The sequence below is a fragment of the Equus asinus genome, chromosome 13 (genome assembly GCF_041296235.1).
Source record: "Equus asinus isolate D_3611 breed Donkey chromosome 13, EquAss-T2T_v2, whole genome shotgun sequence".
NCBI lineage: Eukaryota > Metazoa > Chordata > Mammalia > Perissodactyla > Equidae > Equus > Equus asinus.
Window position 1 is genome coordinate 59,213,280 of NC_091802.1, and position 13,811 is coordinate 59,227,090.

Sequence of the window (13,811 nt, forward strand, 5' to 3'; positions counted from 1 at the left end):
TCCTGGGGCCTGAGAATGAGGGCAGGGCGGCACTCCCCTGGCCAGCAGGGTGGCGCTTTGCCTGCCCCGGCCCAGGGCCCCTTAACACAGGCGAGGAGGGAAGGAGGTGCTGGCCGAGGCCGGGGCTCCCTGTGGACAAGGCCAGCCTTGGGCTGAGCTGCTGGCCCTCAGCTCCCATACGCTGGGAAGCCCACCCCACAGCCCTGAGACCCATGTACCCCTGAGGCCTCCCTGAATTATGGGTGGAGGGGACCCACCCGGGTGCTCTGGGGATCAGAGTGAGCAGGGCTCAGGGACCCAGAGTTGCTACGAGAGTGGGGGTGAGGGGCACAGGCTGTCCTGATGGAGCGGGCCCCCCCGAGCCTCTCTGAGTGCTCTGGGACTGGTCCCCATCCTCCCCTAGGAGGACACACGTGCACAGGGGGAGGCACATTCAGCCCAGAGGGCTCCGGTGGCAATGAAGGTGGACACTGCGTGAGAGCTGGGCCCAGGGTGGTGTGGACACAGGCCACCAGGGCCTCTTTCTGAGACACGGGTGTGTGCACAGTCTCATTTTCAAAGATGCAAGGGATAAGATCGGCCCGGTGACCCTGGGACTTTGCTCTGCTCGTCGACAGGAGCCAGCAGGGCACTTGTCTGTCTGGAGAAGCCATCATGAGACGCTCAGCCATCCTCCTCATCGTGGCTCTCGCCACCCTCCTGGCTCCGGGGGCTGGGGCACCCGTGCGTGGGCAGGGCCCCCGGAACAGGCTACTCCTCGTGTCCTTTGACGGCTTCCGCTGGGACTATGACCAGGACGTGCACACCCCCAACCTGGACGCCATGGCGAGACAGGGGGTGAAAGCTCGCTACATGACCCCAGCCTTCATCACCCTGACCAGCCCCTGCCACTTCACCCTGGTCACTGGTGAGTGTCGGCCTCTGGGAAGGAGGGGCGGGGTGGTGCCTGGGGCGGGGGGGTTGAGAAACCAGGGAAACCAAGAGAAGGAACCTCAGTGCATGCACAGAGCCCTGTCCCATGGGGCTCTGATGGGGACAAAGGTGAGACAAGGTGGGGACACTCTTACTGGGGAGATGTGGTTCAGCCAAGGGGATCATGAGCAATGCTCACCATTGGTGGCACCTGATAGAAGGCAAATAAAAACGCCCAGTGGTCTCATTTTAAATGGTGACCACAACCAGGGCAGCAACCCAGGAGGGCTTCTGGAGGAGGTGAGTGTAGCCGGGCTTCGGAAAGGCAGGAGAGATGAGCCTGAGGCCCCTGGTCTGTCCTCTGCCTGCCCCCCAGCCACCCCTGAAACCACCGTCGCTCTGTTTAGGCTGGAAGTCCAAAATCCAGTGTCAGAAAAACCAAGCTCTCTCTAGAGGTGCCAAGGGACCCTTTCTGCCTCTCCCAGCTTCTGGGGGCCCCAGGCGTTCCTTGCTTGTGGCCGCATCCCTCCAATGTCTGCCTCCCTCGTCGTGCGGCTGTCTCCCCGACGTGCGTCTCTCCTTTTCTTGTAAGGACACTTGTCAGTAGATTTGGGGCCCACCCTAGTCCAGAATGCCCTCATCTTCACCTAACTAGCTACATCTGCAAAGAGCCTATTTCCAAACAAAGTCACATTCTGAGGCTCCAGGTGGACACGACTTTGGGGGGACGCTATTCGGTACAGACAGCTCAGACTTACACCAGCATTTCTGTGACCACGCCCCCGCCACACACGTCCAGGTCTGCCTTCTACCCCACCTGTTTCCTTAACATATCACAGATGCGGAGGCAGAGGGAAGGGACGCGCTCTTCAACGTCCCTCCTCTGGTGCCTTCTGAGCTCATATCCATCTGTTTCTCATGGAAAAAATAAGTTTTAAAAAATATCTCCTGGATGGAGCACCACTTGGTTCATTTAAATTCCTTCCTAAGATTCTATTTTATGGCTGCACCATAATTTGTTTAATTAGTTTCCTCCTGATAGCCATCTAGGGCGCTCCCAACCTTTTGCTAAAACCAATGAGGCTGCAATGTCCTCCCATGTGCGTTTTCGCGCCTGCGCGCAGGGTCAGCAGCAGGATAAACTGCTGAGAGGGGGAGTGGGCTCGCTGGCTCGGAGAACATGTGCCTGTGACCCTGAACCTGGGCTCCCACCGGCAGCGTGTGAGGGAGCCCCAGTTTCCTGCCCTCCCACCTCCCTCTGCTGCCGCCTCCCCTGCAGGCAAATACATCGAGAACCACGGAGTGGTCCACAACATGTACTACAACACCAGCAGCAAAGTGAAGCTGCCCTACCACACCACGCTGGGCATCCAGAGGTGGTGGGACAACGGCAGCGTGCCCATCTGGATCACGGCCCAGAGGCAGGTAAAGCTGCCGCCACAGGCACACGATGATGGTGGGGGTGGGGGGGGGCCACGTGACACCCATGGCAGGCCCATTCCCTGCTCTGGGAGCCCCAGCGCTCCCAGCATAGATAGGGTGTTAAGTGGAGTCCGTGGGAGGTGGGTGCTGGGTGCTGATAAGGGTCCACCAGCGGGCTACACAGCCCTCCGGGGCCTCCCTGGACCCCTGGGAACAGGAGGCCCCTCTCCATTCCTCCCAATCGGAGGGAAACTGCACCCTTGGACCCTTTGGCACTAGGGGATGGGGGGAGGTGGCATCGCACAGAGAAAATAACATGACTCAACAAAAAGTCATGTCCCAATCACACGGCTTTATCCTTCCCTCCTCCTGCATGCCTCTCGGGAGCTGGGCGGCTACATTTAAAGGGACAAAGATGCAGTAAGAGGGGGGTGGAGCCCAGGAACCCCACCCTTGTGCAGTGCTCTGGGGGCTTCCCTGGGGGTGTGCAAATGTTGACCAGAAAGTGGACAGAGTCAAATGGAGGTTTTCGAGGTGAGCCCGGATGCACTTGGGGGCCCACACCCACCTTACGGGCAGGGGGTGCACTCAAGTCTGAGACCCCCCTCTCCCGGGAAGGAGCCCCCCCGGATGCCAGCCCACGTGCAGAAGGCCGAGCTGAGAACTTGGCATCTGACAGTGCTCATTCTAAACGGAAGAATGGCCTGAGGGAATGGACAGGCAGACGGGTGCGGCGTGCCCGGACAGAGAGTTGGAAGGACAGATGGATCTGTAAATAAAGCAGCAGTCCATTTACGGGAAGACAGACAGACGGCCAGGTGGAAGGTTGGACGGGCAGGACGTGGGTGGAGGAGCTGAGGGACACTGGTCTGGACGGAATACAGCGGGGAGAGGCGGCTGCAGGCCGGGGGTGGGGCTGGGGGTGGCTAGGGGGAGGGCTCTTGGGGCAGCTCCGCCTGGGGGCAGGGATCTCGGGCCACAGTGACAATGCTGGCACTACACATCTGGAGACACTTTCCTATCCATTATCTCATTAGTGCTGAGTCCACAGGGCACCTGCTCCCATCTATAAAATCCGTATCAGCCCCAGCGACATAAAGTAAGAGCTGTGAAAGGCCTTTCAGAAAATACAAAGGCTCGTGGCCACAGTCAGGAGTGGGGGTGAGCGAGTAGGCCGACGGAGGAGCCGGCAGGCCGTGGGGCAAATGTGTCAGCAGGCAGGGGACAAGCAGGGGCAGTCGGAGGGGTCCCGCGGCTTTAATGCCACCTCCTCTGGCAGGGCTTAAAGACCGGCTCCTTCTTCTACCCCGGCGGGAACGTCACCTACCAAGGCATGGCCGTGACGCTGAGCCGCAAGGAAGGCGTTCTGCACAACTACAAAGACGAGGAGGAGTGGAGGGCCAACATTGACACGGTGATGACGTGGTTCACAGAGGAGGGCCTGCACCTGGTCACACTCTACTTTGGGGAGCCGGACTCCACGGGCCACAAGTACGGCCCCGAGTCCCAGGAGAGGAAGGAGATGGTGATGCAGGTGGACAGGACCGTGGGCTACCTCCGGGACAGCATCAGGGACAGTGGCCTCGAGCACAGCCTCAATCTGATCGTCACGTCCGACCACGGCATGACCGCTGTCCGCAGGGCAGCCGACGACCTGGTGGAGCTCCACAAGTTCCCCAACTTCACCTTCAAGGACGTCGAGTTCGAGCTCCTAGACTACGGACCAAACGGGATGCTGCTCCCCAAGGAAGGCGTGCTGGAGAAGGTGTACGAGGCCCTGAAGGATGCCCACCCCAGACTCCACGTCTACAAGAAGGAGTCCTTCCCCAAGTCTCTCCGCTACGCCAATAACCGCAGGGTCACCCCCCTGCTCATGTACAGTGACCCCGGCTACGTCATCCACGGGGTGAGCTGCCCACAGAACGCACGGCTCAGGGGCGGGCTGCTGGGTCTCTTTCCATTTCTGTAAAAACTACGCCCTGTTTCTAGCTAGTCCCCAATTGGAGGGGCGTTGGCCACCGGTGGGGAACACCCATCACTATGCAATAGGAGTGTGTGTGTGAACGTGTGTGTATGAGTGCGCACAACCCTTGTGCTTGTGTGTGCACATGTGTGCATCATGCACGCGGAGGCTTGTGCGTGCATGTGTGTGCTCATGTGTGCATCATGCACGCGGAGGCTTGTGCGTGCATGTGTGTGCTCATGTGTGCATCATGCACGCGGAGGCTTGTGCGTGCATGTGTGTGCTCATGTGTGCACATACATGTGTGTAGAGTGTGGGAAGATCAGGCATAAGAGTGGCGCAGGAGAGGCGAGTGCGAGGAGCCCCATCTCCCGTGGGCCGAGAGCCAAGGGGGTGCTCAAGGGGAAGCAAGGTGCCACACAGGGAGGGGGTCCGGGGGGTGGGAAGCTCTGATGTGCGCAGGCGTCCAGCAGCGGCGGAGAGGCCGAGTGTGGTCTTGGGCTGACAGCTGCGCCCCATTTACTTGGGGTCTCCATTTATGGCACAGGGTCTCTGGGCTCTCTCTTTGGGCCACTGATCTTTCGGGGCTCAGAATTCAGAGAAACTGAGGCTTGAATCTCTCCTGCCCCCACATTGAACTCCGCCCGGGGGTCCTCTGCCAGGGCAGGGGTGCTGCAGGGGGTGCAGGTTGGGGGGTGCTGGGAGTTGCGGCGAGGACTCGGGACCCTCCCTCCCTCCTCGCAGAGAGTGAATGTGCAGTTCAACAACGGGGAGCACGGCTTCGACAACGAGGTCATGGACATGAAGACCATCTTCCGGGCCGTGGGCCCCGACTTCAAGAGCGGCCTGGAGGTGGAGCCCTTCGAGAGCGTCCACGTGTACGAGCTCATGTGCCAGCTGCTGGGCATCGTGCCCGAGGCCAATGACGGGCTCCTCAGCACCCTGCTGCCCACGCTGCGCTCAGGTGGGGCACTGCCCACCGCCTTCCCATCCCGCCGCCAGGCCACTGCCGGTGGCGTGGGGCCTCCTTCCCTCCCCCTATCCCTGGCTTCTGGGAACGTCTTGAGTCCCTGACAATCCCACGACACCTGACACCATCAGTACCCTTTGTGCACCTGGGCAGTGCAGGAGGGAGAGCAGGCGGACATGAGCACCTTGTCTAAGACGGGGGACTAAGTGGGGATCTGCCCGGGGACGGGCCCTCCGGGGAAGTCCACCACGGGGCTCCTGGTCCCACGGAACCCGCTCTCCCACTGGGCCACGTGAGGGCTCCTTCCTGGAGACTTCCTCTGTCGGCCTCCCCCACACACCCACACCGCCACCCTGACCCCTCTGAGGGCAAAGGTCACCAGGGAGCTGACAAGGTGGTGGACCCCCGTGGGGGCCTGGCTGGAGGTGGGCAGACCCTGCTAGGCAGGGGCTGGCTGGGCCGTGTTGGCCAAGAGCAGGGCGGCCAGTGCAGCCGGGGCAGGTGAATAATGGGGGATGGTGAGAGATGAAGGCGGGGACAGTGGGGGCACCTGGCCCACCGTTGAGGAATTGGGGTGAGTAGACACTCCCATCTCCCTTGCTCACTGGAGCCTCTGACCTTCCTTAGGCTCTGCCTTCCTGCCAAGTAGCCGGCCCCCCTTGGTGATGGGATTGCTGGTGGCCGCGATTCTTCTGGCCAAGGTCGCATAATGCCCCACCACTCAAGGTCAGAGGCCCAGGAGGTGGAGGGGAGGGTGGGACCAGGCTCCTTGCTGCTCCAGCCTGACGCCCCCACTATCGACCTGGGCCCCTGCCCCGCCGCCCAGGGGGCTCGGTCCTGGGGACCCCAAGCAGGCCCCTGCCAGCCTCTCTACTCCAGGCTTGGAGCAGGTCTTTCCCAGCAGGCAGACTGGAACCCCCCGCCAGCCTCCTCCCCTCCTGCCTGCCAGGTCTGTGCTTCACCAGCAACAAGGGAGAACTCGGAAGCTGTCGGGGGTCCGGTTTGAGGCGAGAGCTGCAGGGGTGTGGTTTCTGGAATGCACAGGAGCCAGCTCTGAGGACTCAGGCTGCTGAGTGACAGCCCCCTTGCTCCTGCCCTGTGGTGTCGCAGCCTTCTGACCAGAGCAGAAGCAAGTCATTCGTTCGTGCATTCTAAAACTACATGGTGGGAGCCCCCCGGTGTCAGGCTCTGGCCTGAGCTCTGGGGACACGCAGTGACCCAGACAGCCCAGGCCCTGCAGCCCAGAGGCCAGGGAGGGCAGACAATACGAAGAGAACAGGTCGTTGCCCAGGACAGCTCCGCCGTGGTAATGGCAGAGAGAAGACTGGGCTGCGGAGAGGGGCAGGACTGCCGTTTGGGCCGGCGGGCGGGGAATGGCCTCTCCGAGGAAGCGGATATGGGGTGAGACCTGAATGAGGAGGGCAAGCCGGCTATACCGGGCCCTGGCGGGCAAGAGCCAGGCAGGGAAGAGCAGGTGAGAGGCCCCAGGAAGGACCAGCTTCTCCTATTGCTGGAAGAGAAAGCAGGCCAGTGTGCCTGGAAGCTGGTGTGCAAGGATGGGTCCACAAGGAGCTGGCTATGCAGGGATGGGCCTGGTCCGATGTGGGTGATTGAATGAACGGGCCAACCACCAGGCGGGAGCAGAGGAACGGGAGCAGGTACCACCAGTTAGCGGGTCACTTGGGGGGATGGCAGGACATCTCGGTGGCAGAGTGGAGATGGTGCAAAATGGACAGATGCAAGATATCTTTATGGGGCCTGACTTTCAAGATTTGTGGATTGAGGGTGAGTAGGGGGTGAAGAAAATAGAGAAATGAAGGTTGAGTCTGAGGTTCAGAGCCTGAGCTGCCTGGGGAAGGACAGAGCCGCCGGCTGAGATGAGAGGAGGTTGGGGACAGCACAGACGGGGAAGAGACGGGTCACCACATTGCTCACTGAGGAGGAGGGGCCGGTGAGGTGGGAGGGAGGCCAGAAGAGTGGAGGTGCGTGGTGGGGTGGGAGGCACGCACCACCAAATGGCAGAGCTGGACAGGACCAGGAAGATCCTTTCAGCCAACCCCCCTTACACAGTCGAGGATGCTGGAGCCTGAGAAGTTAGCCGGCTGGTCCTAGGGCTCCAAAAGTGACAGAGCTGTGTCCAACACCAGTTTTTAAATTCCTTGTCCGGGGTACTTTCGACTGCATGGCTAGCTCATGTGCTTGGGGGGATCCAGCCCTTGAAGGGCGTCTTCTGGCAGAAGGCAGGGATGTCCCCCCGAGAGGGACAGCTACAGTGATGTGCTGGCAAAACCACTCTCCAGACAAGAAAAAAAAAAAAAAAACCCCAATGTGTGGCTTTTGCCTACGTCTGTGGCGTAAATGCCCCCCGTGCAGAATCGGCTTTCACACTGGTCCCTGCCGGCCAGCCCCGCGCTGAGCCGTGATGCTCCGCTCCACAGCTGGGTTCTCATCACAGCCTGGAATCCAGTTTGGAACTGGGGCTGCTGTCTTGTGGGCCAGCATCTTCACTCCAAAGGCAGTGCCAGAAGTCCTTGCCTCAAGTCAAAGGGACGTGGCAGCCCTTTGCTGAGACCTCCTTTCCCAGACGGGAGCAGGGAGAGCGTCAGGGGAAACCAAGGCACTCTCAGGCTCTCCTCCCTTCTGGGCCTGCATCGTGCATGGCCAGGCCTCCCAGGAAAGGCATGACCCCTAGCCAGGCCTAGGAAAGCGCCCCCCTCCGCCTCCTCTACCAGCCCCGGGGGCAAGAGTCTAAAGCCCCCCAATCTTTCCCCACTCCCATGCCCCCACCTTCAGCCACCCTCTGCCGCCTGGGTCCAGCTGAGGGTCAGGAAATCCCACGGGGGCCCTTCTCAGTTACAGCCTGACACGAGCGTCTGCCCGCTCCCTGCCCAGCCGTTTCCCACCCTCCCCGCTCCGCACACCTCTGCTTCCGCCCCTGCACCAGACCGGCCCTCGCTCTGCCTGTCGCCTCTTCCCAACCCAGTCCATCCTTGTTCTTCCAGGCCCACCTCTTCCAGGAAGCCTCCAGAAGCTGCCCACAAGGCCCTGAGGCCACCTCTCACTGTGACAGTCTACTGGACGCTGATGGGCCTCCTCTATGGACCATGCGCCGCGTGCCTGCCTCAGCGTCCCACAGCCCCGCCCATACTTGGTCGTTATGGTGCCGGCAATAGGCCCCTGCCCGGGTTTAGGTCTGCAAAAGCACAGGCCCGTTAAGGGGTCCACCACTCCCAGACCTATCCACCCAGACTCCTTCCATCCCCCACCGCCTCTCTCCCTCTGCAGAGCCCATCCCACTAGCGGCTCTGCCATCTGCAGCCACACCACATAGGGGTGGGGGGTGGGGGGGACACACGCAGGGCAGGCGAGCTCCCAGCCTTGAGTCCAGACTGGGGGGAGTGGCCCCCACAGGGGCTGGCCAGCTCCCACTCCTGGGCCACCGTCACCGGAGGCAGAAAGCACCAATGGGAATAAAGGACAAGCCCGGTGGTTACCGGTCACAATAGCCAACGTGGGTGCGTCCCTTTTTCTCTAAAGCCTGCTGGTTTCTGACAGTCTTATCAGCCGGCCCCGTGTGTAATCAGTTCCTGACACAGGGAACCTATCCACTCTGGTTGGGCGACAGGCCCTGGGAGGCCACCAGGGAGAGCCGGTGAAAAGGGGGGGCTTCACAGTCAAAAGAAAGAGGCGACGAGGAGGCTCTCTGTGAACTGATGGGGATCCAGAGTCACCAAGCCACAGTGTTCAGCAAAAAACGGTGAAAACACTGCAAATGGTAGACCACCCCTGGTGGGGGGAGGGGAGAGAAGAATGCCTGTGTGTGTGTGTGTGTGTGTATATGAGCATAGGTGTGTATGTGTGTATATGTTCATGTGCGTGTGTGTGTGTGTGTGAAGGGGGGTCTTGTGCATCTGGACCTCAAACCCCTGGGGAACTCTCAAGATCTGGTGAGCACTGACTGGCTCCAGAGCAGGGACTGAGTGGCCCGGCCGGGAGCAGGAGGGACGCTGCCCACCACCCCGTCCCCTGGACACAGTGAATGCTGCTCCACTTCAAGGACTGTGTGTTCAAAATGCCTTTTAAGAGCATGGGCTTTGGAATCAGACTGAGTCCTGCTCCAGTCTGTCCCCATCCACAAGCTGTGGCCTTGGGGGCAATCAACCTCTCCAGCCTCGGTTTTGTCACCTGAAAAGATGGGACAATAAAGAGATGCCCGTCTTGCTGCGATGACCCCAGGATGATGCCCGAGGCAGGTGCTCCAGAGATGGTAGCCACAGGGATGATGAAAATCCTACTGTGGGAGGGGCTGAACTTTTCAAACTCAGCTCTGGGAAATGAATCCAGCTGCAACACTGCAAGACAGTCTTTGAAGGATGAGTTTGTCAGGATCCGTCCATTCCTCACTTGTGGATCACCCCTTCCCCTCCCCGGGCATCTCCCACCTGCACCTTGAGCTCCCTCTCCAGCTCCCGGATCCATGCCAACCTGCCCTCCCGGAACTGGAGTCCACCAGCCTGAAAGGCCCCGTGGCTCCCTGGCCCCACATCCAACAGTTTTCCCGGAAGGACTGCCCAGCCCCACTGCTTGCAGCCACACCTGGATGCCCGGGCCAGCCTGCGCGCCCACACCAACTTCTGACTCTGGACAGGCCCAAATCTGGGCTTGGTCCTCTGGAGTCTGCCCCAGCTGGCTGGTGGGGACCAGGTGGGGAATCCAAGAGCATCTGAGTCAGAGAAACAGCAAGCTCGCACAGGTGCCGGCCTAACCACCACGACCCCCAGGGCTGCACAGATGCCCGGCCTCTGCTGAGAGCCCCACCCACGGCCGAGTTTGCTCAGCACGGTCTGCTTCCCGGTGGCTGGGTCACGGACTTGCTGAGAATCACTCTTGACTGGCTTTTTCAAACAGAAGAGAGAGAGAGACAAATAGTCTGAGCTGTCCCACACTAAGTATTCTGCTCCCCTAGACGTCTGGCACCACAAGAGCACCCCAAAATCGTCCCAGCGGTTGGCCGGCTCTAAAGGGGCTTCCTATGCTGGGAACACGGGGCTGGGGGCAGCTGCGTGCTGGGGGCTAAGTTTCCGTTTCTGCAGCTGTTGGAGGGGGCCTGTGGTGGGGGGACCACCCTGAGCAGCATCGCCTGCGTTCACACCCAGGTCCCGAACTCCAGCGCTCGCTCACTCAACGCTCTGTGGCCTTGGGCAAGTTGCCTCAGTTTCCTGCCTCGTAGGATGGTCCCGGTGATGAAGGGAGCCGATGTTTGCCCGGCCCTCGGAAGCCCAAGTTTAGATGTTAGTAAAGGTCAGGGTGCCACGTGGTGAGAAACTCCCACCTCCCCTCTTCCTGCTACACTGCCCAGCCTTCTGGTTTCTGCAGCGGAAAGTTTCTGATGGGCGATGCTGAGTCTTCAACGCCTCCCTTCTATAGCTGAGAGCGAGGTCCCGGCTCAGAGCTCTGGGGGCGCCCCACTGGGGTGGGGTGCTACCGCACAGTTTTATTTGCATCGTATTTGTTTTCACACTCACCTTCAGTTTTGGGTGAGTGCTACCGATTTTCCATTTACATCTGTTATTTTAAACTTTTTCCTTTTAAAAATTAAGTAAAAAAGAATGAGTTGATTTAAAGAAAAACGTTGACTAAATAATAGTGCAGGCAGCTGGTGGACACGACAGAGCGGAGGAAGGCGTCTGGCCAGTGTGAACTGCTGGAGGTGGCCCACACTCCTGCCCGCCTCCTCTCCCTTCCAGCCACGCAGTCACCCCAGGAAGCTTCTGGAAGGCAGCGCTCGGCCTCCCCCTGGCCAGCATCCAAGGATTCCCCCCAGGCCTCTGCATTATACACTCTTTCCCAGGTGCCCTGCACCCTTGCTGGGCACCAATCAGAGGAGTTCAAGACACTGCTGAGAACTGACGTTGCGATTCGTTGTACAAAGTTCATTTCACTGTCAGCCCAACCGAAACCGAGTCTGAGGAAGCCCCAGCGAAACAAAGCCATGCACTGCATTCTAGACCCACATGGGAACAAGAATTCACACTTACACGTCATCCACACACAACTGTCTGTCGGCCCAAAGCCTTCCTTGAATTTGGTTGGTCCAGGTGCTGGCAGTGATGGACGTGACATCCACATACAACTGGGTACTTCATGCATAGCAGGGTCCATGATTGGGACAGTGAAAGCCCCCTTTGTCAGGAGCCCCTGCCTCCTTTAGAGCCAGCCCTGCACGCTGTCACCAGGAGGCGGTGCTCTTGGGCTCTGCAACAGCCCTGGACGTCTTTCTCAAGCAGCTTCTGAGTTAGAGAGGAGTTAGAACCTGCTGTTCCTCCAGCTCCTCCTTCTCCTCCTCTGAAATAGACGCACTCCCCCCTAGACCAGCCTGGGGGAAGTGGTACAGGCCTGTTTGCGCTTCCTCAGGTTTCAGATGGAGCCCCAAGTGAATACCACTGGGTCAGAGAAGAGAGCTAGAACTTTCCAAACCAGGTGTGTTTTGGGATCCCGTGAAGGGGGATCACGTAGTTCCATGCTTAGCACACAGGCCTCCCAGATCAGTGGTTCTCACATTCGAGTGTGCCTCAGGATCGCTTCAGTAGATCAGATGACACGCAGGCATGGGGGTGTGCAGACACACACATTTCTGAATGTGTAAGTCTGGTGTGGGCCCAAGAATTTGCATTTCTGACTAGTTCCCTGGATTCGGATGCCACTGGCCGCGGCACCACACTGGAGAATCATCGCAGTGGATAAAAGTTATGAATGAATGAATGAATGAATGAATGAATGAAAGACAACTGTTCTAGCCCAATCTTCTCATGATCAACAGGATAAGAATGGAGGCAGTGACACGCAGCCAGTCGCTCTGGGCAGAGGCAGGAGGCCAGCACGGGAATCTCCAAGTTGAACCCGGTGGGGCCTGGCCAGCCCTTCCCCTCAGAGGCCCAACTCGCTGATGCAAACACGTCTGTTCTTCCCAGAAGCCGGGATGCTGCTGGCCCAGATCCTTCCCGCTCCATGCAAGAGGAGCCTGTGTCAAAGACAGGACCCCCCCTTTGGCCCATTCTCAGTCTTCTCATTTGTCCTGAGGCCCAACAGGGGCACCTGCTGGTCATACAGCCTGACAACTGTGCCCATGAGGCTGTCCAGGCCGTCTTTCAAGTGGGGCAGGTTCATCACCCGGGAGCCTGCTCCTAAGAGCCCACAGTCTGCAGCACCGGCACACCTGACAGCAGGAAGTGCTTTGTGCATCGACTGGCTGGGAGGTGAGACAGCAGGAATCACCAGGGTCCCCAGCCCCGGGCCTACAGAGAACCCGAGTGAAGTACCCGGGTCGCCCAGGCAAGCAGCAGGGGCGGAGGAGGACGGCGCGTCCGGACCCCCACCTGGCACCTCATCCGGAGCCTCCTCTCCCCCACGGCCGCGCGGGGCTGCAGGAGCATCTGTCGCCATGGTTACCCGCCGCGTGAGGTTCCCGCGTCGCCGGCTTTGAGCGCCACAGTCGGCGGAGCGGAGACCTGGGGGCGCAGCCGGGACGGGGACACAGAAGCCCACGCTCGCCGGACACGCTGCACACTCATCTCACACGCATGCTTCACACACCACATCCTCCCCACACATTCCAAACACACGCCACACAGAAGCACGCACATACACGCGCGCACACCACACACGTTGCACACGCCGCATACACCCCACACTATACACCTCACTCCACATCCCAGCCACACACACCATAAATACACGTACAACACACACACACTCGGGACCCGGACGCCGGAGGATGCGCGCTTGGAACAGGCCCCCCGCAGCGTCTACACTCGCAGGCACAGGCCGCGGTGGGGGCGCACCCGGGTCCGCGCACGCGCAGCAGGCTGGTGCGCCTCCTCCCCGCTGTGACCAGCGTGGGGCGGGTTCCTTCGCCCTCTCTGCAGCAGACCTTGAGGGGTCACTTCAGGGGCTGGCCGACCTTCCGCGCCGCGCACCCCCGGACGGGACGATCGGCGCAGCGGCCCGGGTCCCCCACCCCGCCCCGCCCGGAAGCGCCCCCGCATCCCCGAGGCCCCTGGCGCCGGCGCCGCCGCAGCAGCGGGCCAGGTGCGAGAACGGCCGGGTAGGGGCTGCCCTGGGCGCGTTCCCGGGGACGGCTTGCGAGGGGCTGAGCCTCGGGACCCCGGGCCTCGGGGACGCCTAATCCGGATCGCGCCTCCCGAAGTGGCCCCCTCCATCCCACGCGGCAGGAGGCGGGGAAGGGTGGGAACTGGGAGCCTCGGGGCTCAGAGGGCCCGGGTCACTCACACACCCAGAGCGCGGAGAAGGCGAGCCGCTAAGGCCCAGAATCCTCTCCTTCCGGAGGAAAACCTGATCCGGTCGATTTTTTTGTTTTGTTTTTGGCGATAAATCACTGTGGCTTCTGGCTTAAATCTGCGAAGAAGTTCAAAAAGTGGAGCGACATCCTCCTAACAGGACTATCCCATTACCATGTACGAATTTATGTAACAAGTTTTCTCATGTCTACACCAATGAAAATGAAAGAGAGGCCTGGAACTGACT

The 13,811-nt window shown here is 60.3% G+C and overlaps 1 protein-coding gene across 2 annotated transcripts; it reads left to right on the plus strand.

The window, feature by feature from the left end:
• The first annotated feature begins 499 nt into the window (after positions 1–499).
• ENPP7 (ectonucleotide pyrophosphatase/phosphodiesterase 7) lies at positions 500–8,777 on the plus strand. Of its 2 annotated transcripts, XM_044745832.2 has the most exons (6): positions 500–907; positions 2,192–2,337; positions 3,614–4,240; positions 5,042–5,261; positions 5,895–5,993; positions 8,270–8,776. In XM_044745832.2, exons 1-5 carry the CDS (start codon positions 655–657, stop codon positions 5,975–5,977), a joined length of 1,329 nt encoding a protein of 442 aa, XP_044601767.2. In that variant the 5' UTR covers positions 500–654; the 3' UTR covers positions 5,978–5,993; positions 8,270–8,776. The 2 variants fall into 2 exon arrangements, with proteins under 2 accessions (XP_044601767.2, XP_070339858.1); XM_070483757.1 differs by lacking the exon at positions 5,895–5,993 and having other exon boundaries at positions 8,270–8,777.
• Positions 8,778–13,811: the final 5,034 nt, after the last annotated feature.